Raw genomic sequence first — 22,958 nt, 5'->3', positions numbered from 1 at the left:
ATGTGTCTAGGTTCTTGCTCTCAGAGGTATGGTCTATATTAAAAACAAAATCAATCAAACAAACAAACAAACCATCATTTTGTAGGAGTGGAGAGATGGATCTGTGATGCAAGCTTGGGGACCTGAGTTTAAATACACAGAACCCTCTCACAAAGCCAGGCTCGGCAGCATATACCTATTTTCCCTGTAACTGAGACAGGAGGTAGAGACAAGACTGCTCCTGGAGGCTAGGGATTAGCTGGCAGAGCTATGTGGAAAAGTTTCAGGCCAGTGAGAGATCCTACTCAAAAAGTAGAAGGCACCTAAGGATAGAAACCCAAGATTGTTCTTCAACCTATACAACATAGACCTATACAGACAGACAGACAGACAGACACACACACACACACACACACACACACACACACATTTAATTTAAAATTTGTCTCATTACTAGATCTATCATCCTAACCCCATGCAGTTGCTCTTATGTGACTGAAATGGAAAATCAAAGAGGTTTTGGAGGTTTGGGGTGTGTATATTGTTTTGTTTTGTTTTGTTTTTAATTTACTAGCACCAAACCACAACAAGTAAAATGTTCAGGATAACAACATTAGAGGAAAGGGGCTGACAGGCTGTGGGCTGAGATATTTCTCTTTCAAAGCATCTCTAAACTCACACACTGTCATGGCGCCCAGACCACCATGGTACCGAGTATCAGGCATAGGCCTGGGGGATTAACAGAAAACACAGACTCAGGTCACTCTGGTGAGGAAAATGCTGAAGCTTTACTGAGGGACCTGGGTGAAAAACAACAGGAACAAACAACCATAGCCATAGGTCAGGCACCTGGGAAGTCCCTACCACACAGGGCAGGAAAACAGAAATCAAGCTGAGCCACAGGATGTTCCCTCTCAGGAAGCCCGTGCAGACAGCTCAGCTGAGGGCATTGAGCTAACCTCACTGATGCCCAACACACTGAAAATACTTCTAATCCCTGAGGTGGGGGCAGGGGCACAAAAAAGATGAACTCCTTCAGGAAAGGATGTGGGCAGAGTCAGGAAGCTTGGTTTTTGGGACAGATCACTCAAGCCAAGATTGTGACAAGGCATGTGATTGTGACATGGAACATAAAAATGAAGGTTTCTGGTCTAGCATATACAAACTATATGTAAATTAACAAAATGTAGTCAGCATGTCTGAGTTTCAGACTAGGGGCCCTACTGATCCAGGAGAATTGCTGGAGACAAAAGCACAATTTCACCAGTGTCCAGCTTGTAAAACCAATGAGTTCATCAAGCTTACAGAACACAAGTGAGTGAAACACAGGAATGTGGGTGTTCCCGGGACAGCAGCAGCACCTGAAAATCCAGCCCCATCATGAATTTTAATCTCAGAGAAGCTATGTCATGAAGACCTGCTCTCAGTTACCCTTTCACTAAGTATTGACTCTGTCATCTTCCAAGGCCACTTGTAGCTGGGGAAGGGAGACAGGTGAGGGTCTCCTGATCCTCTCTGTAGAGTGTCATTGTTTGCACTACGATGCCATAACTTGGCTACTGCCATGGTGTACTGCTTTAGTGACCATGGCTATAGAGATAAGGCCAACCTGGAGTCTTGCTATAAAAGGTTACAAGAGCTATAAGCTGCCATGTAACAAGGGTCTGCTTAATTCCATCTTCTTCAGACTAGTATAACCTCAGACAGCCTGCCAAGGAGCAGGGAAGCTGGGTAGGACTTCCAAGAGAAGCACCCACAGACTGTGCCCTGCCTTGATATAATTTGGGCTGGTTGTGTTTTAAGGTTTTTCTTGGCAGCTCAGGTGAACACTGGCTGGGGAGAAAAAAAGGTCTGACCCTTCAGACTAGTAACAGCACAGTTACATAATATTAAATTGTATACATTTCAAAGGCCCTGGCCCAGAACTAGGTATGTATCATTTGCTGAAAACAGAAAATATAGAGCTTAAAAGAAGCCTCCTAAAATGAATATCCATTTATGATTATTGGTTGATAAACAATGAGGTGTAGTACTATTTGTTGTCTGGGTCATTTGGGATCAGTTGGAGCAGATTGGAGCCTGTAACTTGGTCCCTTGTAAGACTCTGTTAAAGATTTCTGTAAACCAGTGTCTTATTCCTTCAACATATGATACCTTTCGTGCTGTTCTATAAATACAAAGCAAAGTCCTTTATCAGTGAGAAACACATAGACATAAAGACAGGTTCACAAGGCAGCCTAAAGGCAGGGTAGAATCAGACTCATAAAACTGACAAAGGACAGAAGACACAGGGATCATGAAGTGAAGAATTCAAATCAGCACTGCTCCCTGTTAAATGACTCCAAGGGGAAGAGCTTTTCTTTCCTTAAAGTGACACAAATGCATTATGGGTGATTCTTAGTTAATCAATAATGTGTTTAATCCTAGCACAGGGCCACACTGGAGCTTCCTGTTAATTTGAGAATGTCAGGGCTGCTTACCAGGTTGGGCTGAGGTGAGGTGCTGTGGAAGCTGAGGGTGACATGTCCCTGTCTTGTCTTCTACTCTGGGGACCCAACTTTCCCATGACTCCCAGAAGGGCCTCATCTGGCCTTTACCTCCCACAGAGTCCTTAAGGCCCACCATGTTGACCTCTCTGTTGGGTGCTACATCTTCAGACATCCCAAAACTCGGCCCAGCATCTCTGCCCATAAGCTTCTTCCCAAAGTCCATCCTATTTCATGATGGCAGAGATGCTACCTTAAAAGTGGTACCCTGTTGCCCCGTGGGAATTTGGGCAGGAGACATGGACCTGTTTTTTATACAGGAGAACCCAAAGTGGCACTCTCGGCATCTGTCAGCATGTGTTTTCTGCTTAAATGTGACATTTAACATTTCTTTATGGTTTCTCAGTCTACACTGGTAGCTAAGAAGAAGTAAGTATCACCACTATTTTGTCTGTTCACACTGACCACCCTATGGTCCCTTGGAAACACTTGATCTATCTCCTTGATCTATCTCCCCCATCAGGAAGGATGGTTCAGTGTACCTTCCTCTGCCCCTACCTGCTCCTCTTCTGTGGGGTTCAATCTCTCCCCCAAATACAAATCAAATCATGTAAGTGTCATTTAGCAAGAATTTTATTGGAAGAGCTAAAGTGGAAACTTCTAGTTTCTTTGGAAAGTTATGTCAGTGATGGTTTGCTAGGGTACATAGGTGAAAGGATGTCTTGCTGAAGCAGACACAGATGAAAGGATGTTTTGATATTACAAACACATGAGATGACCCCTTATGAAGGAGTATAAATATGACCCCACAAACAGTAGGAGATGAGCCACTGAGCATTGGTTTGGTTTGCTCCGCCTAGTTATTCTTCACTAACATGCATGTAAGGGTTCGCCTTACATAGCACTGTTGAGCTCAACTTGTGAGAGAGAATGGCTCAACTGCCATTGAGAGAAACTCATCTAAGAACGACTTGTGAGGTTCCTGCAGCAGCTGGTTGCTTCCCCGGCCTTACCTCAGGCTGGCTGGCAAGCTTTCTTCAAGACTGAAACTATAACTGCTGGTTTGTGCTTGGTTTCTGCCTGTGGAAAGGACTGGATGGTAGCCACTGGTTGTGTGTGGTATCTGCCTGCCTAGAGGACTGGTCTACAGCTTCTGAGTCATATTTGGTGTTTGCTATGAGACTGAACTGCTGCCAAAGAAAATCAAGCTCACCCCCAAAGAACAATTGCTGAACAGGTCCTCTTCCCCCATAGCCTAATAACTTTTCTCTTCTACTAACTATGATGGGTAGTGGGCTAAGAGAGAGGTTGAACCCTTGTAAAATGCAGTTCGCAAAAAAAAAAAAAAAAAAAAAAAAAGTATGCCTACAAAGAGTTGTCCTACCAGGACCCTGTGGCACCTCTTACACTGCTTCCAAACAGGAAGTACAAAACCAGGAGCCGTCCCTTCTGAGTTGCTCAGCCAGTACATCCTCCTGACAAAGGAAAGACAGAGTTGGGAGCAGGAAGGATCCTGAGAGGTGCCATCCACCTGTGCTTTGAGAGGGTCATGTCTTACTGCTGAAGTAGAGTGACTCCCCATAGCTTCTCTTTCCTCATCTCAGCGTTTGCAGAGTTTGCTTCCACAGTCTAAAGGCAACAGACTAACATAAGGTAAGCAGCTGAAGGCTCATTGCACAGCTATCATGAAAGCCACATAGCTAGCCTGACTAATAGGAGAATTTGGCAAGCTTCTGCCGAGCCTCTTCCAGCCTTAAAAGCCGCCTCTTCAGGAACTTTTTCTTCTCTCTGGTGTCACTCTGCTCCTCCAGGAAACTGCTGCATTTACTGGTGTCCTGTAAAAGCTGAAGCATTGCTTTCTCCATTTCCTCCCCAAATGTTTTCAGGATGAAGTACTGGATGATCAGAGGGATCTGTCTTCCAATGTTCCTTCTGCACTCCTGCGAGTAAGGAACAGGTCACAAGGGGTTGAAAGTGGAAAGAAAGATCTTGTATGAGTTCCAGAAGGATCCAGATTTCCAAGGATGGATATCCTAACAGGTGCATGATACTAGCCCAGTCTCAACGCCCATTAGCATACAGACAGAGCATAACCTGGGCAGGTATCACATTGTTCTACTAGCTTCCCTGAACATCAAGTGGATGGGCTTTCAATAGAAAAGGGTAAGATGAGCTGGAAGGAAGTCTACAGATAGCCCAACTCCATTTGCAAATGTCAGGTTGATCTTCATAAAGCCTCAGATTTCTCAGCATCAGAGAGCAGGGTTATACAAAGTCCTAGGCAGCGCCCTGAATTACCTACCTGAGGGAAGTCAGTCTCCAACTGGGAGGGAGGATTCTCTCCCAGCCCCACCAGTATACCCAACTCTCCCTGTCCTGAGACAGGGTAGTGTCTTAAATACTCAGTACTGAAGGTTCTGCAAGAAAGGTAATTCTCTGAGACTCAGTTTCCTTCCCTGGGATGCAGATACCATAACCTCTGGAGATGATTAAGCCAATTCACCTTATCAAAATATGGAGTAAAAGGAAGTTAGGCAGATCATAAGTGCATAGTTGACAGTTTGAGGACATATTGCAAGATTACATGCAGCATAGGTATATTTTAGGACCAAAGACCGCTGGAATGTGGCTCATCTCCATATGAAAGTGGGAAAGAGAGATGTTAGTGATGCAGGGGAATGAGCACTCAGACACCCAGATATGGACACCTTGAGGGGTGGCAGGCCAGAGCTGGGAGGAAGGGCTGGTACCTTCAGACACAAACCCCTGACTTCTGCTACACCATGCAGCGACCTTTTCATTATGCTTTAAGAAATGAGCTAGTCAGGAAGGACAGGTACTCTGTGATGTGATTATATGGTCAGACTTCCAGATACTAAAAAGGTGGCAGTAGGGTGGAGAAAACTGGAGTCAATATTTAATGGCGACAATGTTTGTGGCAAATGAAATGTCCTGGAAAGCCATAATGCTACTGTAAAGGTTCTTAATGTCTCTAAGTTGTGATACCAAACAGTGGTTGAGTTGGAAAGGCTTATGTTGTATAAGCTATACCAGAATTAAAGCAAAGAAGGTAAGTAAGCTATAGGGTCCTATTAACCAACCTGCATGGCATACTAGACATACAAAAGCTATCCTGAGAGGACCACACTGGCCCTGACATACTGAAAGGCTACCAACCAAGCAAAACAGCACCTAGAAAACCCAGTGTACAGGGAAGTGGTACACATAGCCACAGAGCCTTTCAAAGTGAGCAAAAGACTATCCTCCAAGGACACATGACAATAGCTGAGCCTGCTTGATACTGAAAACTAAGATGTCCAGGTAGGTTAGAGGTGTGGTGAAACTCTGAAGCACTTGGGAGTCTGAGACAGGAGGACCTTCCAGGACTCTGGGGCCACGCTAAGCTATGCAAGTGAATTCCAAAGCTGCCTAAGCTATAGAAGGAGACCTTGCCTTAAAACAATTAAATTAATTTTTAAATTACCACTCTGAAGTGGCTTAAGAGGGACAAGAAGATCCTAGAACTTTGCTGAAATCCCAAAAAGGCAAAGTTTCCTTAAAATAAAACAAACATAGTTTGGGGAAATAGCCCTCCCACTACTGAGCTAGGCCTGTCTGGGGCTCATATTGTAACAGTGAATTATGGAGCCTGCTGCCAGCTGACCCTGGGAGATAACACTCCTCCCCACTGTTTGTGGCCAAGGCCCCTGACAAGTGACAAAGCCTGACATTCAGGAAATGAATCTTCCTGGCTTCAGGAATCTGCTGTGACTAACTTACACACATACACCTATATGGAAAGGCACCCTGAAAAGCAGAGGGAATGGGCTGGGAGGCCAGCTGGGAACGGTCCTGCATTTACCTGGTAGTAGGCATTCAGGTGCTGGGTCATCTCAGGGGTAGTCAACTCCTCTTGAGGAAGCTGAACGTTACATTTAAAGGAAAGGGTCTTCTCTTTCTCAGCTTCCTTCCCTCTGATCGTCTTCAAGGCTTTCTTGTAAACTTGGTCCTGACAGTAGACGATCTGTTCCATCTGGAAGTGAAGTCGGATCATTTTTTCAGCTTCTTTTTCTTGGTTTAATCTGATGTCTTCAATTTTGGACTGCAGGGAGAGAAAAACAGACAACAACCTTCAAGAAAGGTGTAACAGAGAATAAGAACATAGGCTTCCTGATGCATCCATGAGAATCAGACCACCACCCCCTCCCAGCAAGACCAAACACAGGAATCACCTGGGACAGCCCCAAGACCCCCTTGATCAGGGGTCCATGCCATTCTACCAGCTAAGGGTAGGAACCAGGGGAAGCCTGAGCCAGATGTGAGGCTCAATCTCTAATGTCAACCTGATTGAATTTAGAATCACTCAGGAACCTAGTCTCTTAGTATGACAGTGTTTCCAGAGAGGTTTAAATGAGACGGGAAGACCCGCCCTATTGAAGCAACACTATCCCGTGGATTGCAGTTCTGGAGTAAAGGAAAAGGACAAAGAGCTGAGTGTAGGATTCCGCTTTCTCTGGCATCACAGACTGCGACCCCTCAAACTGTAAGCCAGAGCAACCCCTCTGTCAAGCTGTTCTTGCTATGCACTAGCTCATAAGTAAACATCTCTCAAGGAATATCAAGAATGGCAAACAGGTTCTTCCCATTTTTATTATATTTCATGTTCCTGTGGAGTGTTCATGGTTAGGACCACTTTCTCTATATGCAAACAAGCTCCTGCCTGACAAGCTTTCTGGGCCTGGGGGCTCTAAATTAATCCCCTCCCCTCTTTCTGTTTTTAAACCTGTTTTAACCAGAAGACCTGTAACATTGTCTTGAAGACACAAACATACATTTGAGTCTTCACTTCACTTTACAGACACAAGAAAGTTGGAAAGGTTTCAAACCAAGAAATCTGGTTCCATGTCATGCTTATTTATTATTCTCTTACAAATAAAATGTATTTTGATTTACCTTAGCAGTACAGTGGAGGTTTAAAAAATCACCAAAATTGTTTGATGAAACCTTTATGAAGTCAGTGTGGACCATGTCTGATGAAAAAGATAAAAAAAAAAAAAGTTCAATATTGACAAGGCCATCTATACTCTGTATAGACTGGGAAGGAAAGTAAGGTTAATGTGACTAAAAAACAGTTTTCTTCTTGTTCCCTCTCTGACTTTTCCTCTTCCCCTTGCGAAGACGGAGTAGGGTGTGTTCTGTGGCTCAGAAGCTATGCAAGTATCTGAAATCTCTCTCTTGTCATGGCTTATGCCCTGTATCCTAACCAGCTTCCAAGGACATTTCTAGCAAATTATAAATATATAACTTCCTTGTAAAAAAAAAAAAAAACTGCTGCCTCCATCTTTTTCCTGCCTGTGAGCCCTAAGTGCTTGGTTATTTTCATGAAATGAACCCAAGATTTATTAACAGAAATCAGAAAGTGAACTTTAGTTCCTTTCCCTAGAGAATTTACTTCTGTCTGTGAAAGTTGTCATATAAGTGACTAAAGCCTCTATGTCATGCAGGATAGTTGTAGATAAAATCACCTGACAGAAGCACAGGATGCCTGGGAGAGCCACAGTCTAACACAGACGCCTCAGCCAAGGTACACAGAGCATACCCTGCAACACCTGCTAAGGGCTGCCAGCTGAGGGTCATCACTCTTTGTTATGGATACAAAGCCTTGGGAGGGTCCTTTGTAATGTCCACATGATACACAGTGTCAGTGAAGCTTGCTCCCAAGTTCTGTGATCACCAACTCTAAGGAGAGGGTTGCAAGAATTCAGAGAGCCAGCCAAGAGAATGGTTGGCTGCTATATTGAGAGACAGTCGCTTGGGACGTACAGGCTCTGCACCAACTCCAGGTAGTCAGCAGTGCAGGAAGTAGGTGAAGTGCAAGGGGGCTTTGACTGGACAGTAAAGTGAGTTGGCGCTGAGACAGGGCTGCTGCTTACACAGGGAGGGGGAGGCTGAGACAGAAGCCCTGCAATGGGTAAGGACCAGCTTCACCTCACATAAAAGACTCTGGCTGTGCTTTTTCCAGGATCAAGATAAAGTCCTAGGAAGTTAGGTAACTCTGTCTTCTTACAGAAAATCCCTGTGCCCATAGGGTCAGAACACACTGAATTCCTGAACACCACAGTGGCATCCGGAGCACAGAGAACCTGCCACCTACCTAGAGCCAGCCCAAGAGGACCACTCTGAGGTGTAGCACTGCCCTGAGGTGCTCTGAAGTGCTAATGTCTCCTACCCCCAAAATAAAATGGTAAGTATGATAACAGCATTTCTTAATGATCCTTTGTACCACTCACCAGCAACCCTATACAGTCCTGCCTAGTGACCCTGTGCAACACTCAGAAACAACCCTATACAGTACTGCCTAGTGACCCTGTGCAGGGTTCCTCAGTAACCTTGTGTAGCATTCCCCAGTGACTCAGAACACTACGCACCAGTGACCTTGTGCAGCACGTCCACAGCAGGCTCTTCCAGGGCTTTGACTTGCTTTTTGATGATGTTCTCAAATGCCTTATAGTCCACAAACCCTGGCAGCTCCCGGCCACGATACTGATTTTCAAATTCTTCCATCTTGTTCTGTATCTCAGGAGAACCTAGGGTTGGAAGAGTTGTTTTGCAAAAGCCATTAAAATAAAAATGAAAACCCTCCACTCTAGTCTTTCTGAAAAGATGAGTACCAGTGAAAAAATTAAATGAAATAAACGTTGATCTGTTCCTCTGAAACAACAATAAGGAAACAGTGTCAAAAGTCACTTCCTTTAGTTGAAGCAAAGGTGAAAACAGGATTCAGCAAGAGGAAACCAGAGGAAGACATGACCACAAAACATCCTTGTGTGTGAGGGCTTATGGGTCCATCTGGATTTGACCAGTGAGGGGTCAAAGCACACTGTGGGAAGAGGCAGTGCTCTGAATAAGGGGCTACAAGGTAGGCAGGCAAGGACCAGGACCATCCAAGTGTACACAAAAGTTCCTCTCCCTATTTCCATAACAATATTTGTGAGAGACAGCCCATCAGGTGCAGACCTACCCAAGGCTTCCTTTGTGAAGACCTGACTGTGTGCTATTCTTCTCAGATGGGAAGGCAGTCCCATAGGAAATGCTGGCATTTCACAGGCAATAGGACTCATTTACAATGGACATTCCAGTGACTTCTAGCATATCACAGGTCTATGCTATGACCCAAACTACAGGTTTCTGACACATTTCTGTTACCTTAAGGAACTGCCACCCTCATCATTAATCAATTCTTCCTTCTCTTCCCTCTCTCCAGCCCTGTAGTCATAGCTGTGTTTTCTGTATACCTATATACACACCATGTGCATCTGCTCAGTACTCAAGGAGCACTGATCCTTCTAGAAGCCGAGGTTAACTGTAATGATTAACCGGCATTTTTCAGTAGACTCTTAAGAATCAAGGAAAGGTAGCCTGGGGCCTGGGACTCAAAGCAGAGTGAATATGGCCCCTGTGCCCACACTCCAGCATTCTCATTCTCAGCATGACATCCCCAAGTGTCCTCCAAACCCCAGGTCTGTGTTGTTTCCTGGTGTCACTGCTGTGGAAGTAACATGTCCCCAAATTCATGACTTTATCTCTATTGTGCTGGCATTAAAGGTGGGCCTTTAAGAAGTGACCAGGACAACCTGGCTTCACCCTCACAGAGATGTGTGTCCTCAGAACAAAATCCAGAGGAAGCTGGTTCCCATCTTCCTCACTCAAGGACCAAGCTAGATGATGCTGTTTTGAGAGCAGAGATGGAGCCCTTACCTGACACCTCATCTTCTGGTGCCTTGACCTTGAACTGTAGTTAAGACTTTTACCTTTAGCCATTGAATTCAAGTACTGAAATCTGAAGCACACCAACCCAAATAGACACTCACTTTCTTGGAACTGTTCTTCAATATAATTATCCCAAGAAAGAAACTCATTTCGAAGTTTGGTAAACAACCGGCTGTCTCCGCCCAATGTGGTTTCCTGTGCTTGTACCAAAGTCATGATATCCTTATTGAAGGCATTGATTTTCTGTGAAGGAAGTAATTCATATATAAGGTCAGTTGGATAAAGAACATGTATACTTTGAAGGTTGCATAATGGGGAGAAAAGTCTTTGAGTGTCAGGAAATCCAAGCCTCTCCTTCCCTGTCCCCTTTTGGATCCAGAAGGAGGGCTCTTCTGCCAGTGTGGATGAACAGAGCATGTTGCGCAGTCCCCGAAAGCTTCACCCCAGTTCCACCCATCAATGCTTTTCCCCCTTCCGTAATATTGCTCCAGAGAATGTGTTTCTGTCAGTCTTAGGAGGGGGATGACCCAAGAGATCCCCGTGAGGTAGTGATGCCGGAATCCTCCACAGGAGTCACAACTGATGCTCACGTTTATCAGAAAGGACATCCTCTCACTGTTATCTGCTGGTATGTCTGGATCATACTTCTGCAGCTCTTCATTCACACAATGATAACTCTTATTTATTTGATTTTTCAATAGTGGCAGAGATTTCTGAAGAGAAAAGAAATGAACGGGACATACAAATACAGATTGGGAATGTGAAGGAGGCCCCAAGCTTACTCAGAAACATGGCTGTGACACATGCAGCTCATCCCCTCACTCTGTGTCTCCTCAGACATGAGCCTCAGCAGATATATTTCATGCCACCACAGAGAATGTGTGTGATATTCTGACAGCCTCTGAAGATTTCTCTGGTGCACACTAGTGTTTTAGACACACCATTTCCTCCCAGGTCTACCCACACACCAGTCCTAGACATACAACTCCATCATGTTGCCCACTATACATGGCAACTTAAAAGAATCAGCCAGGGGGCAGTTCTTTACATATTAAAGCATGAACTCTCTGCAGAGAGACCCCACAGATCACTTTCCTAGTAGTGTCTGAAACAAAAGCAACTGGACTACCAATGGACCCTTCAACTCTTGGGTTGTCTTCCATGAACTCTGCAGCTCTACTGTCCCTGGCAGCTTGACACATAAAGCTCAATGAGAATCTATCTCTGTCTACATCAAAGAGGTCCAGAGATAGTCACTAAAGACAATGGTCCCTGGGAGATGCACTTATCTCCACCTGGATACTGGGAGCTGCAGGAAGATTTTGCACCCAGGAAGAGCCCAGGGGAAGAAGATCACTGCTGAGCATCTGCCCACAGCCAGTCCTAAAGCAGGTTTGACAACTAACTAAATCTCTCCCCAGGTGGAGAACTAATGTGTTTTGAGATGCAAACTCCACCAGGTCAGAGAAGAGTGAACATGGTTTCTATCCGGAAGGGTCCATCTTGAACTCAAGCTCCCATGATCAACCCCAGAGTGAGGTGATCACAGTCATGCCACCAAGAACTCAGGGTGACAGCAGTAGGAACTAGCACAAAACATTCTGATGCTGGAGTCAGATTCCCAAACACAACATGTCTGTGCAAAAGGGATCTCTAATAGCTTATGTTCCCAGGGCTGTCCCAGTCCTGGTTTAGCTTGAGGAACACACAGCTGCCCCTGCTTACACAAATGTGGGAGGTAAGTTCCGCAGTCAGTCTCTTTGCCAGGCAGGGCACTGTGGCCTTGCCATCCTCCAGAAGAACTCTGAGGGAACAGAAGAGAGGGTTCTATCAGACCTGGCTAGAAAACAAGTCTGCATCCCTGCTGTGGAGGAAGTCAGGACAATTTGGGTACTATCAGTGAATGGGATACCTTGAGATAGGTGCTCATGGAGTACTTAGAAGTGGGTTTGTGGGATGATGCAAGGGAATCAGCTTGGATAGTTCTACAGTGGGCTACAATGTAATAATCCCTCAGCTCATGTAATAATCAGAATAAAATCTGTTCTCCATAAAACACATGTCCACAACTACAGTTATGTTATAGCATGCAAATCCCCATTCATGTGTGACACGCATAAATACATACACAAGTATATAACACATCCTACCATGTGTTATATGTGAGTGAACACACAGATGTATAGTATACATTAATATATACCTTTCCATATAGGCTGCATATATGAGTACACATGCACATGTAATACACAATATACAAAATATACAGAATGCATATAGATCCTAGTCTTCATACACTGACATACATGTCTGCACATGCATGTGATGGAAAATGGATGGAGATACAACCTGGCCCAAGAAAGGGCATAAGCCATCAGCTACGGATGGAAGGAAGCCACACTCTTCCCAGGGAACCAAAATCTGTGTTCATGAAGAGTGTTACCACTCTTGAACTTACAAGGCAGCAGGAAGGTGGTGCTCCTCCATGAGTAACAGCACATTCCTACCTGGATTGAATTAATGCGCTGGTCAATTGGTACAGGCTGGCAAGATGGCTTACTAGGTAGAGATGCCTCGCTCCAACCCTTACTATCTGAGTTCAATCCTGGCACCACCTTGGTTCACCAAGAAGAAGGCCAATTCCACAAGTTGTCCATTCATTTCCACACCATGGTGTTCTCTCTCTCTCTCTCTCTCTCTCTCTCTCTCTCTCTCTCTCTCTCTCTCTCTCTCTCTCTCTCTCTTTCTCCCCCCCCCCCCAATGTCAGGTCTGCTCTTGACCAGCAGTTTTCACTACATGGGAGACAGTATGGCAGAGGCACCTGAAATGAGGGTGTTTCTTGAAGAAGACTTGCTCATTCTGAAGAGCCTCAGCCAGGCTCAGCCGCTTCTGGATGTCCTGCTGACCCCTGCACTTGACTATCATGTAGCCCTTCTTCAGATGGTACACCAGGTTCCGCACCACATCAACAACCTTGTCTTCAGCACCTCTGTCCACTAGATCAGGCTTGGTCAAGATACCTGTAGACCAGGTATTGAGATCAGAGGACAAACACTGTCCTAGGGCAGTGAGAAACATCACTTTAACTGGCCACCAGCAGCCCAAGGCATCTTCCCATCTGTACTAGATAGTTTTATACCAACTTGACAAAGGCTAATGTCATCTGAGAGGAGTGAAACTCATTAAGAAAATGCTTCCATAAGTCTGTAGGGCATTTTTCTTAATGGAAATGAGCCCAGCTCATTGTGGATGGTGACATCCCTGAACTGGTGGTCCTGAGTTCTACAAGAAAGCAGGCTGACCAAGCCATTAAGCAGCACCCTTCCATGGCCTCTGCATCAGCTCCTCCCTCAAAGTTCCTGCCCTATTTGAGTTCCTGACCTGACTTCACTGTGATGAGCTGTTACCTGGAAGTATAAGCTGAAATAAATCCTCTCCTCCCCAACTTGCTTTCAGTAATGATATTTCATCACAGCAATAGCAACCCTAACTAAGACATCATCTTTGGCTGAGGCAGACAGGGTCACTAGAATCCTATGCAGGATAGAGACTTGGCTTTGGGAAGATAGTGAGGCCTCCTCTGTCATCTGCAGACCCCTCAGCACCTCTCCATTGCCACCACCCAGACAACAGCTATTCATTCTTCACTCTGCCATGGACTTTACCATGGCTCCTGGCCCAGTGAGTCTCAGCAGATATGATTTCCTCCCTGTGCTTGTCCACCTCTGGCTCCTCATGCCTTTTCTACCAGGGAGATGAGATGGGGGGAGGGATTCCTGTCTCTGGCCTCAGTGGGATCCTGAGCTTGGTCCATCTGGATCCAGGAGATGCATCTCACTTGCACTCACACATTACTGTTATCTCCCACTCTCCTTACCTATGGTCCTATCCCCGCCAGGGTCCACCTCCTTGGCCATGCTCAGGGCCTCTGTGGTGGCAATATCCACATTGCTGGGAACCACCACCAAGTTGATGGTCTCCTGTTTTTGGATGTATGTCTTGATGAGTCTCTTGATCTATAAGAAATGAGATGGTGACTCTTAATTATGGAGACAGGATCAAGAGAGAGAAGGTCCTGACCATCCACTTGCTTCAAAGTTCAGGCCCTGGCCTCCATGGACTGCATTCATCTGTCTCCCTGCCTCCATCAAACATGGAGGTTGTGGTAAAGCCTGGCTATCCACTCTTATTCCCACTTCTACAAGGTCTCTCTTAGACATAGCCCTGGACATACCCCAGCACCCCTGCAGCTCAGTGTAGGGTCTAGAGTCCCACCTTGTGTTCTATGTCTGCAGGCTGGTCACCTACAGCCACCCTTGTGATACCAGGCAGGTCAATCAGAGTCAGGTCTGGGACATGCGGAGAGCTGACCTCCAAGTTAATGAGCTCAGAGCTAATCTTCAAACCTTCCCCAGCAATCAAGTTCTGGGCTGGAGATGGAAAAAATGGCAGTTTAAGGATCACATATCATTCCAGAGACTTTTGGGGAAATATGTTATAATTTGGATATGAAATGCTACCCCTAAAATGTTCCTATATTGGAAGATTGTAATCCCTATAAGATTAGGTTATATTAGAAGGTTCCAGAGCTTGAGAAAATGGGCTCTGACTAGAAGAAGTACATCACTGGGTGTAGGCCACAGGTGTTTTTATATATTATGTCTGCCCCTTCCTGAGTTCTCTCTGCTTCCTATCTGCCAAAAGGAGAGGAAGCTGATCTGGGCAGAGAGAAACATTCTTCCTTGGACCCTACTGGTACTGTCAGGGAGAGTTGTGTATGCACATTGAGGACAGTGAAATTCAAGGGAATCTATAAAGAAGGTGAAAGTTTAGGGAATCCCTAAAACATGAGCAGATATCCATAGGGCAATGAGCTCATCTTGGACAGGAGGAGCCCTGGCTGCAGGTGTCTCTCTGTCCATAGATTGTATCCAGCTCCTCGATGTTAGTAATAGAAGCTAGGGTAGAAACCTTCCCATCAAGATCAGAACTAATGTCACCCTACTCTGCTCAACAGCAACAGTATATTTTTGATGTTTTCTTCTGATTAAGAATGTATGCTGGAAACACAAGTGGCCATGTGTAACAGGGTTTAGTCATTCCCATGGCCATGTGTCCTAAATGAGGTCATGAAGTTAAATGGTAATATTCAAGAACACATGAGCCCAAGTGCTAGAAGGCTCCCGATGTGGAAAGGCCCAGAAAGTAGGGAGTGTGAACATCATAGGGACACCCTGTCCAGAATAAGGAGCAAATGTGTGCAGGTACATACCTTTATTGATTTCCCTTTCTACCAGTGAGGGGTCTGAGATCTCAATCTCAGTGTCCTTATAGATGACCTTGCCTCTCCATTGTGCTCCCTGCTTGAGTTGCATCATTTTCAGCACCAGAGGGCACCTGGTAACTATACCTAAGAGGAGATAGCCACATTGGTCTTGAACTCTGGCATAAATGGCCTTGGATGGATGGCTCTGGACATCTCACACACTCATGTGAAAACACTGAAAGCCTAACCCTCTCTGGCTTCACCCTAACCCTAACCCTAACCCTAACCCTAACCCTAGCCCTAACCCTAACCCTAACCCTAACCTAACCCTAACCCTAACCCTAACCCTAACCCTAACCCTAACCCTAACCCTAACCCAACCCTAACCCATGATGCCTTAAGTACAGGCTGATCCTAGGCCTATTAGGAACTGGGTAAGCAAACCATGAGGAGCAAGCCAGCAAGCAGCATCCCTCAATGGTTTCTGCTTTAGTTCCTGCTTCCAGGTTCCTGCCTTGCTTGAGTTCTTCCCCTGACTTCCCTCAATGATAAACTGTGATCTGAACAAGTAAGCCAAATAAACCCATTTCTTCCCAAGTTCCTTTTGGTCATGGTCTTTGTCACAGCAACAGAAAGCCAATTAGGACACCCCAGCTCAGGAGGCATCAGATTTCATTCATATGCAATTATCTCCCACTAACCCCTTACATATGCATTCAATATGTCTTTCAGGCTGCTTTACAGTCCTCTACTATAAACTTAAGCAGATTCCTACTTGCCTGTCACATCTCACCTGCATTGTTAGAACAGCTCAGTTCTGGCCTCACTGAGGGGTCACTGACCTCCTGGGCTTTGCAGCTAAAACAGCATCACTAACCTGAACACCATCATTTATGGGCCATCGGGATGGGTCATTCATGAAGGGGCTCAGAAAAGAGATCATAACACACGTGGTTCAAGGTACTTAGTCACATCTATAAACTGAGATTCCACACAATCCACAAATGTGCAATGAGTTGGTGTGAAGAACTAAAAGCTGTTCCCACCCCTAACTCACATGCTCTGCCACAATAGCAACAGTGATTCTGTTGGATACAGAGCCTGAAAAGAGATGACTTAGGCTGATGACTAGCTTGAGAAGCTTCATGGGTGGAGCCCTAGCAACTGAGACTAACGTGCTTGTAAGAGGAGAAAGAAACTGTAAGACTGCACAGAGGAAAGTATATCCACAAGCCAAAGAAGACCCCATGAGAAACTACACCTTGATCTTCATCTTACTGTGTACCCAGAACTGGGAGGGGACCTGTTTCTATCCTCGAAGTCCCAGGGCCCACAGTCTAGCAGAGCAACAAACACTAAGCTCTCACCACTGCCTCTGGGGAGGGCCACTCCAGACAGTGCTTCCAGCACAGAGCTCTTCCCTGAACTCTGGTCCCCAATGACAGCAATGGCAGGCAGGGCCAGGTCCTGCTCCACACCCAGAGCCCTCAGGGAGTCGATGAGGTCAATGCAGGGCCGCACCTTCTCCTCATACTGACTGCAGAGGTTGTTCACAGAATCCTAGATGAGGGGAAAGCAAGAGTGAGGTCATGCTCCACAGGAAGTGTTCCAGCAATGACCACTGAATTAATTCCCCTGATAGGGCACTTAGTTTTTTTTATGGATTCACTATCCTTAAGTGATAGCTAAACACAAAGCAATAGCAATACATTGTGGGGGTGGGGGTCTGACCATGACAGATGAAAGCTGACAACACATGGAATCATATTCCTATTAATTATATCTCCTATACATTAAGTGGTATTGTGTCATTCAGAGGTGCTATATGCCTATCAAACTAAAAATGTACACTTTAAACACCAAAAAAGCAAACAGTCAACAGAAAGCATGAACTGCATTCACAAACTATAATATTTAAGCTGGGTGGTGGTGTCAGTGGTGTCAGTGGTGGCACATCCCTTTAATCCCAGCCACAGCACTCGGGAGGCAGAAGCAGGTAGATCTCTCTGGGTTTAAGGCCACCCTGGTCTACAGAGTGAATTTCAGGACAGCCAGGGCACACAGAATCAAAACCAAGCAAACAAACTTTAGATAGATAGATAGATAGATAGATAGATAGATAGATAGATAGATAGATAGATAGATAGATAGATATTATTTAATCAAAAAGGTAAATAATATCAGGAAAGGGGAAACAGAAGCTTAACACAGAAAGCAGACAACAACGCTGTGTTCTCAACCAACAACAGCATATCATATTAAATATAAATGGCTTAAATTCTGCTCCAACAGGCAAAATGGCTCTGAAAGACCCACAAAGAGAGAGGATGGCAGCCTCTGATCCCAAGATGTTGAAAAACTGCAGCAAGAGAGTATAGTGTTTCACGGAGAACAGGCCATTAATGCAGCAGACTACACCACCCTGAAAGTCACCAAATGAAACTGGTGTAGACAAGGTGCAAAGGCAATGTGAAGGAAATAAGGACTTTTTGTTGGGCAAAACTGTTGTATACTTAAGAGAAAAGACTCATACCTCTAAGTCAGAAAAATGAATTCATGATCAACCACAGACTTTAGTGGAAAGATCATAAAACTGTCTGAGTTATTTATTACTGCAATGATAAAACACCAACCAAAAGCAATTTGAGAGGAAGGGGGTTATTGAAGCTTACAACTCTCAGATCACATTCTATCAGTAAGTCAGGGCAGGAACTCAAGGCAGGAACCTTGAGGTAGAAACTGAAGCAGAGGCCATGTTGAAGTGCTGCCTAGTGGATTGTTCATCATGGATTATTCACCTGCTTTCTTACAGAACCCTGGACCATTACCCCAAAGGGTTGCACTGCCCACAAGAGCTGCAGTCATCAATCAAAAAAGTTCACCACAACCTTGCAACAGGCCTCAGATGGGGCATTTTCTCAGTTGAGGTTCACTCTTCTCAGATGATTCTAGCTTGTGTCAAGTTGACTTCAAATTAGCTAGCACAGCCCTGCTTTCACAGATCCAAAGGTAAAATTAATAAAAGAACTTATCAATAAATCCAACTTCATGAAAACTAAACACTTGCTTGAAAAAAATTCAAAGACAAGCCACAGTCAGAGAGTAAATATTTATAAAGCATCTATCTGAGCAAAGATTTATACCCGAATATATATAAAGCTTTCAAAATTCAACAATAATGAAAATGTACCACATGGCTTCTCCAGGGAGGGAATATCACAATAAGAACTCATAGGGAAGGTTGGAGACTGAACTACGCAATGGAACAATGTATCACACCCAGGACTCTGCCAGTCCCTAATAAGCCCCTAGTTTCCAAGACCATGATGGCAACTACCAACATTCAGTGAAGGAGAAAGATCTCCATCTTGCTTCAGAAAGTCAAGAAAGCCACTCTATCAGAGAAGGAGCAACCTTTACTCTTTTCTAGCATCCTACACACACACACACACACACACACACACACACATGAATAACTGCAGGCCCCACCGTCTTCTCAGGTGGACACAGCTCATGTTCTCTGGAGAGTGACTTTAGGGTTTTGTTTTGTTTTTTATTTGTTTGTTTGTTTGTTTGTTTGTTTTTTGAGGCAGGGTTTCTCTGGATAGCCCTGGCTGTCCTGGAACTCATTCTGTAGACCAGGCTGGCCTCGAACTCAGAAATCTGCCTGCCTCTGCCTCCCAGAGTGCTGGGATTACAGGCATGCGCCACCACTGCCCAGCAAGAGTGACTTTCAATAGCATCTTACCATTGCTTAGCTCTCCTCACAGATGTTTACTTGGTATCCGGTGACTGGATGCAGAAGTCAGCTCCTTCCTTTTAGTATTCTTGGAACTTATCCTTCTACGTTTTCCAGGTGAATTCCAGTTGAACACAACGGGTTTGATTCAGAAGAATCTAGAAGCCTTGCCACTGGGGTCAGGCACTTGACTAAAAAACACATGGGAGACACTGATATCTGAAACTGCCCAACCTTCTCTGTCCATCCCAGGGGTCTGTGCTTCCTGCAGTACCCATCATTCCCTCTTCTAGAAGAGGGGGATGCATTCTGTATGTGTATTAGAAGGGTGATCACAAAACAGGAGTGATTCTATAGCCACTCACAGAGTCTATCACTCTAGAAATTTCCTTCAGACACAACTCTTACCTCCCCTGCCTTTGAAATGCCTATTTGCAGAAGATCTCATGCTCTAGAATGAAGACTCCCTTGGCCCTCATCTGTTGTCCCAGGGCTGCTTTAGTTGGTCTTATGACACCATCAGGTCCCCAGGGCTTGTGTCCATGACAAAGGGTTACACGTGAACAGTCTACAACATGATTTAGAGGCATCTTATTTGTTTTTGTTTCTCTGCTATGTATGCCCTGGGTTCTGCCTGCAAACTACACAAGTGTGTGCAACTCTGCTGAGTCACCTCTGAGACGTGATGGATCCCAGAAGCAAAGCAGCCTCAGGGGTCATACTTACTTCCACCCACTTAGTGCCCAGGGAAACCAGCTGCACTTTCAGTCTCTGCCCATCTAGATCTCTGCCCATCCAATCAAGAGGAAGGGTCCCTGGCTCCAGCACTACCCTATATGTGGTGAACAAACAGGGTCTGCACTTGTGTACCTTCTCCTAATTCTTTCCCTCTGCAGATCCCATTGCACAGAGACCATCAGGGAACCTCACAACATTTCATTCAGGTTCTTGCCTCACTTAAAGGTCAGAGTTAGGGACATCACAAGTATGCTGGGTTCTAAGCATTCCTTCTCAGGCAGGCTTGTGCCCATTCCTGCTGTACTTGAGGGTGGTTTGATATGCTTCCGCTCCATAGTAGACAGTGGTCATTTGCCAATGGTCCTCTTGTGCCATACACCATTAATTCTGGACAAAGATCCTCCTGGTAGGACTCCCCTGTTGGGAGTCCTCAGCCCAGCTAGAAACAGGAAAAGCATGGGGTAGAGTCCAGCTCCTTTCACTGTCCCCTTCACCTCTACCACCCACCCACTACCATGCCTGTGCAGACACTGAGATGCTAAGAGTGGGAGTCTTTCCAGGTCCATCAGGATGTTAAAGTGGCCCTTTGCTCTCCAGGATTCCTGCTCTTCATGTCCCCTGCAGTTGAGCCTTTGAGAATGGAAGATGTAAGGGACACCTGCACTCTGAGCAGAGACCACCCAGAGCATGTCCTGTCTAGGGACTTAGAAAACCCTGGACAGATGCATATATCTACCCAGATCCCCTGTCATCCTTTCCAGCAAGGTCCTCAAAGCAGGCTCCTGTCTGCACTTCAAAGCGTGCCCCTGGGTCACCTGCTTTCCTCCCACCCTTGACAAGAGACCTCCATCTGATTTCTCACGGACTCCTAGCCCAGGCAGCAGGGGATCTGAAACTTCTCTTTTAGGTCTTAGCCCCAGACCCCACCCTTTCCTGCTGCCTCCTAGCAGAAATAATTGCAGTTTAGGGAGCATTTTCAGACTGCCGCCAGAATCAGCAGCTGGGTGGGGCACTGTGTCTATTAGCCTAGAAGTTCTACCTGTGCTGTCACTGACCCCCTTATTTTAATAGCACAAAGAAATGTCCCACAGTCCCCCCCCCAAGGATCCACAAGGAACCCAGAGGCATCCTTGCCCTGAGCTTTGGGGTATCCTCTAGGCCTGGGTGATATTCACTAGTCTCCTGTTTAGTGACTGAGTACTTGGCTTGCTGGGCTCTAGTATCTTTAAACAGTGCTGGCTCCACCCTTTCCCAGGGAGAATCAAAACTTACAGAGATTGCCTGTGTTAGTACCAAGACCTGTGACATCACATAGGTGACAGCAAGCACAGGTCTGCTGCCAAGGCAACAGCCACCATATACCCAGAGTTCAATGTGCCTACCTTTTACCTGTTGCTACATCATCACCTCATCACCCGTATATATTTGGGTACTGTCTCTCTCTCCTCCTCTTTTTCTTCCTTCTTTCCGCCCCCCCTTTTGTCCCATCCCCAATAAAGCCCCACGTGGAACTGTTTGGTCTGGCGTGGTCTCTCATTGCAGCCTGCATCTCCGCCACTGGCCGCCGACTGGTGCAGCATGCAGGCAGTCGCCTGCATGAAACAACAGCCTGAGCTCACTGCCTTCCCACCACCACCACACCACACACAAACTGTCACTCTCCCCATTATTGTAATGAAGGGAGTTGGGACTTTTCAGAATTTATAGTTGAGGCAGCAAGCAGACTAGAGCCAGGGCACACTGGACAAGCTTGAGCAAGGTTGTGGTTGAGCCATTTCACAAACAGACCGGCCATAAAAGATAAGGGGCATGCTGGGAAAACTCCTATGGGTCAGACATTATCTGGACTGGAGTCTCTTGTCTCCTGTCCTTGGATGCAGTTTAAAATGACCTTCCTGCTAACAAAAATAAACCGCCTTCCTACATTACTGACAGCCTGATCTGCACATATGCCAAAAAACCCCACCCTGCGCAGCAGAATCCCCCACCAATGTTTAAATCAGCAAATCATATATAACCACGCCAAACCCCCCTGACAACCCCCCTGACTTTTCCTATATAAAACCCTAACTTTTGAGCCTCAGGGTCAACTCCTCTGTCTCCTGGGTAAAATACGTTGTCAATCCAGAGCTCTGATAATAAACTACCTCATGTATTTGCATCAAGTCGGTCTCTCGCGTTTCCTTGGGTGTACGCTATCCCAAAAATAGAGTGGGGGTCTCCCCAAAAAGAGGTCCTACAGTAACAGCACCCACAATGCCCTGCAGTGCTCATCAGTGTCTACAAAGAACCCTTAGAAGATATCTGCTGTCCCTGCACAGAATCCTGTGCAATACTCACCACTCCTGGCTTGGCAACAGAGTGTGCAGCTGCCAGAGCTCAGACCCCTTTAAATAGTGCTGGCTCCGCCCCTTCCAGAGGAGAATTGAAACTTAGTGAAAAGGCCTCTGGCTTGCTGCTCACCCCCACCACATATGAATGGAGCTCAGAAACGAAACTCATCCTGAGGGACCTTGGCTGGGCTCTGAGGTCGGGAAATTGCTATTGTAGGCTCAGCCCAGCAGGACATGCTGTATGGACACCAGTTCAGATGGCTGCCTGCTTTCCCTCAAGACCCTCCCAGCTCTGTGCTGTGCCTTCAACCTGACCTCCCCTCAGTTTAACACAGCCTAGATTAACTTCCTCTTTTCACTGGGTTATTCCAGCTGCACTAGGAAGGGTCGTAGACAAACCATACCAGGAATCACTGAGGAACGCTGCCAGCACTTCTGGGTCCCTTGTGACAGCAGGTTTAGAGGTCTGAGCACCCTGCTCATTCAGGGGCCTCCTGCCCCTTGCCCTACTCTCCAGATGAGAGCCCTGTTCTGTGGAAAACATCTCCCAGCTCAGGGAGGTAAGTGTCCTCCTCAGAGCCCTTAGACTTGCTTGCTGCAGCCCTTTCCCTAGGCTGCCTGCCCTGGGAACTGGCAGGACAGACAC

At 45.9% G+C, this 22,958-nt stretch overlaps 1 protein-coding gene across 4 annotated transcripts; it reads right to left on the bottom strand.

Annotated features, from left to right (window-relative positions):
- Positions 1-3,080: 3,080 nt before the first annotated feature.
- Positions 3,081-22,393, bottom strand: LOC127666225 (interferon-induced GTP-binding protein Mx1). 4 transcript variants are annotated; one of them, XM_052159009.1, is made up of 15 exons: positions 20,112-20,184; positions 19,650-19,809; positions 19,251-19,432; positions 16,870-17,062; positions 15,509-15,646; positions 14,512-14,666; positions 14,114-14,252; positions 13,058-13,295; positions 11,961-12,039; positions 10,826-10,948; positions 10,337-10,478; positions 8,894-9,052; positions 7,419-7,495; positions 6,328-6,567; positions 3,081-4,405 (listed from the first exon to the last, which is right to left on the bottom strand). In XM_052159009.1, exons 3-15 carry the CDS (start codon positions 19,251-19,253, stop codon positions 4,175-4,177), a joined length of 1,917 nt encoding a protein of 638 aa, XP_052014969.1. In that variant the 5' UTR covers positions 19,254-19,432; positions 19,650-19,809; positions 20,112-20,184; the 3' UTR covers positions 3,081-4,174. The 4 variants fall into 4 exon arrangements, with proteins under 4 accessions (XP_052014969.1, XP_052014970.1, XP_052014971.1 ...); XM_052159010.1 differs by lacking the exons at positions 19,650-19,809; positions 20,112-20,184 and adding an exon at positions 22,320-22,393; XM_052159011.1 differs by lacking the exon at positions 19,650-19,809 and having other exon boundaries at positions 20,112-20,204.
- Between the last annotated feature and the right edge of the window lie 565 nt (positions 22,394-22,958).

The sequence above is a fragment of the Apodemus sylvaticus genome, chromosome 15 (genome assembly GCF_947179515.1).
Source record: "Apodemus sylvaticus chromosome 15, mApoSyl1.1, whole genome shotgun sequence".
Classification (NCBI taxonomy): domain Eukaryota; kingdom Metazoa; phylum Chordata; class Mammalia; order Rodentia; family Muridae; genus Apodemus; species Apodemus sylvaticus.
This window is presented reverse-complemented; position numbering and strand designations above follow the sequence as displayed.

What these genes read in the sequence shown, in the direction of transcription:
- LOC127666225 (XM_052159010.1), bottom strand. An exon ending in CTGCAGACATAGAACACAAG is followed by an intron (nt 14,253 to 14,511) that starts GTGGGACTCTAG and finishes CATTTCTTATAG; the next exon opens with ATCAAGAGACTCATCAAGAC. An exon ending in CGTGCTGCACAAGGTCACTG is followed by an intron (nt 7,496 to 8,893) that starts GTGCGTAGTGTT and finishes CTTTTTCATCAG; the next exon opens with ACATGGTCCACACTGACTTC.